The sequence below is a fragment of the Penaeus japonicus genome, unplaced genomic scaffold (genome assembly GCF_977035675.1).
Source record: "Penaeus japonicus unplaced genomic scaffold, GWHDUDI00000001_assembly GWHDUDI00000012, whole genome shotgun sequence".
In the NCBI taxonomy this organism is placed as follows: domain Eukaryota; kingdom Metazoa; phylum Arthropoda; class Malacostraca; order Decapoda; family Penaeidae; genus Penaeus; species Penaeus japonicus.
This window is the reverse complement of record NW_028234414.1, coordinates 36,222,080-36,224,579: the sequence shown is the minus strand read 5'-3', so window position 1 is coordinate 36,224,579 and position 2,500 is coordinate 36,222,080. Positions and strand designations below refer to the sequence as shown.

General features: G+C 33.4%; 1 protein-coding gene across 1 annotated transcript in view; it reads left to right on the top strand.

Moving 5' to 3' along the window:
- The window catches only part of Ssadh (succinic semialdehyde dehydrogenase), a 17,861-nt gene that overhangs the window by 12,764 nt on the left and 2,597 nt on the right, over positions 1-2,500 (top strand). The window contains exons 7-9 of the mRNA XM_086542738.1: positions 141-236; positions 540-703; positions 1,463-1,621. Of these exons, the coding sequence (XP_086398864.1) occupies positions 141-236; positions 540-703; positions 1,463-1,621 (419 nt within the window). The remainder of the gene's footprint in view (positions 1-140; positions 237-539; positions 704-1,462; positions 1,622-2,500) is intronic.

Genomic DNA, 2,500 nt, shown 5'->3' with positions numbered 1-2,500 from the left:
AAAACTTATCTTCACAGATTCTTGGATGCAGAAAGTCGGACGCAATAATGAGAAATGGGGACGTAATAGTATTTCCATTATAATATTTCAACACGCTTTTAAAATTCAAATGGATTAAAACTTACCCCTATCTCTTTCAGGTGTTGTTAATGTGGTAACGGCATCAAGGCCAAACACCCCAGCTGTTGGAAATATTATGTGCACAAGCCCAAAAGTAGCTGGCATGTCCTTCACAGGTGAGTATGTGATATTTTAATTTAATATATCTGATGGAGAAGTGATTATTAAAAACAGAATATTGTTTTTTTTTTCAAGATTCTGAGGATGAGGAGCTGTATTTTATGCCCTATTTTGATACTGATAGAAGTCATTTGTAGTTTTGACAGGGAATTTAACCTCTGTATTCGCACAACCTAAAATGGATAGTGGTAATATATGTGCTTTCTATCTGGCATATCAATGTTACGAATGTCAGTTGTAAAAAAATTAAGGCTTTTTTCTTTGGTTTAATGACACATTCTCTCCTAATCTTAAATCAGGATCTACTGTGGTGGGACACTTGTTGTACAAACTCTGTTCAACTGGCATCAAGAGGATTGGACTGGAGTTGGGAGGAAACGCCCCATTTATTGTCTTCAATTCAGCCAATTTGAAATCTGCTGTTGAAGGACTAATGGTTGCAAAGTTCAGGAATGCAGGACAGGCAAGTGCAATAGAAATACAGAAGTACATAAGGCATAGTTACTGTAGGCTTTCGCTTCAGAGGTGTAGTAAAGGTTTGGAGTGTATAGAATATCTGGCCATAAATTAGCAATGGTTTAAAGGCAAGTATTTACATAGAAAGTAGTAAAAAGTTGCTTATTAGTTGTAAAATCATTTGAAATGAATTAGAAGCTAGAAAGATTAGTTTAATTTAATCCTGAATACTTCTTGTTATATATTTTTTTCACTGAACACCAAAGTCAATCTGTGTTTATTGTCAGGCTCGAGTTTGAGATTGTTTGCCTGGGCGTGTCACGTTAGAGATACTCCATAAAACTTTAGTACATATAGTGAGAAGTAAGGTTGACAGACCTAGCTGCGGCTAGGTTTGTCATGTTGATTACAGATTTGACTAATTTACTTAATTAACTATTTAGATTTGCAGATAAATGATAGAACAAACTCTTGTACTGTTTATTCCTGTAATATATTCATGAATATTATGTTTTGATTTTGACCACATTCCTCTTTTCTGTTATCATCTTCAGATACATCCTTACCTTATTTGCATTAGCATCTGTTGTAGTCATTTTAGCTTGTATTTTACAGAAAGAAAATGTTTTGGGATAGGCTCCTGTTTCCAGCAATCCATAATTTTGGCTTAGAAATTACTTACTGAGGAATTATACTTTCTCCTCTTGATGCAGAATCTGTCTTTGGATCCAAGCATGCAGTTCAAAAATAGTTTTTCTCTCCACAGGCTTGCATCAGTGCAAACAGGATCTTGGTTCAGTCTGGAGTCTATGACCAGTTCCTGGAGCAGGTGAAGGAAGCTGTGAGCAAGCAACTGGTTGTAGGTGATGGATATGAGAAGGGAGTTAATCAGGGACCTATTATTAACCAAAGCCAGCTGAATAAGGTTAGTTTCTCTTTTACTTGTTTACTGAGATTGTTACTGAGTGCTTCCATTTTCAGTGATATTTTATGTTAACACTTTTTTTTTTTTTAATAGCTCAAGTTTTTCTATTCCATTATTCCTGAAAGCTTTGATATTAGATCTGATGTGCTGATTGTGACATATAGATAAAAGTATAAATGAGACTGAATAACTTTACAGCATGAGAGATATAATTAACATGTTTCAATTATATCTTCATCAGAATGACATTACTCTGATGTAGTTATAATCAAAATGTGTTAATTACAAATGCTTTGCATTGTGAAGTTTTTCTGTCATGCGTAATGTAGTATGCCTTATGATGTAGTAAGGTATGTGGATAGGAATGAAATTGATCTTTAGTGTATGGGCACTCTTAGGCTGTGATAGTAAACTTGAAATGATTGTATATTAAAGGTTATGCAGAATTGCTTGAAGTTTTGAGTCACCATTTGTTAATAAAAAAAAGGTTGCAAATATAAAGGAGTGATGATGTTAGCGTAAAAGATATATCAGAATCTTGTACTTGAGTAGACATTTGCCAATTGATTTGAATGATTTTTTTTTCAATATGATTTCTAACAGAAAAAATTCCTTTCTTGATTTAACAAATTTGTATCAGGATAAACATGTGATAAGAATAGATGTGTATCCAAAATAGGGTAGACATTGAAAAGAAAGTAGTTGGTCTGTCTTGCTTATGAATTTTCTTGTACTGCAAGTGTTGCAGCTTAAGATTATCATATGAGAGTATGCTGATGTATTCATAAGTTTCAAGGTACTGAGTAAAATCCTCAGATATTATGCATTATAAGAAGCAGTAATCATTATATAAAGAATGTAGTAGAAGATGTTCAAAAT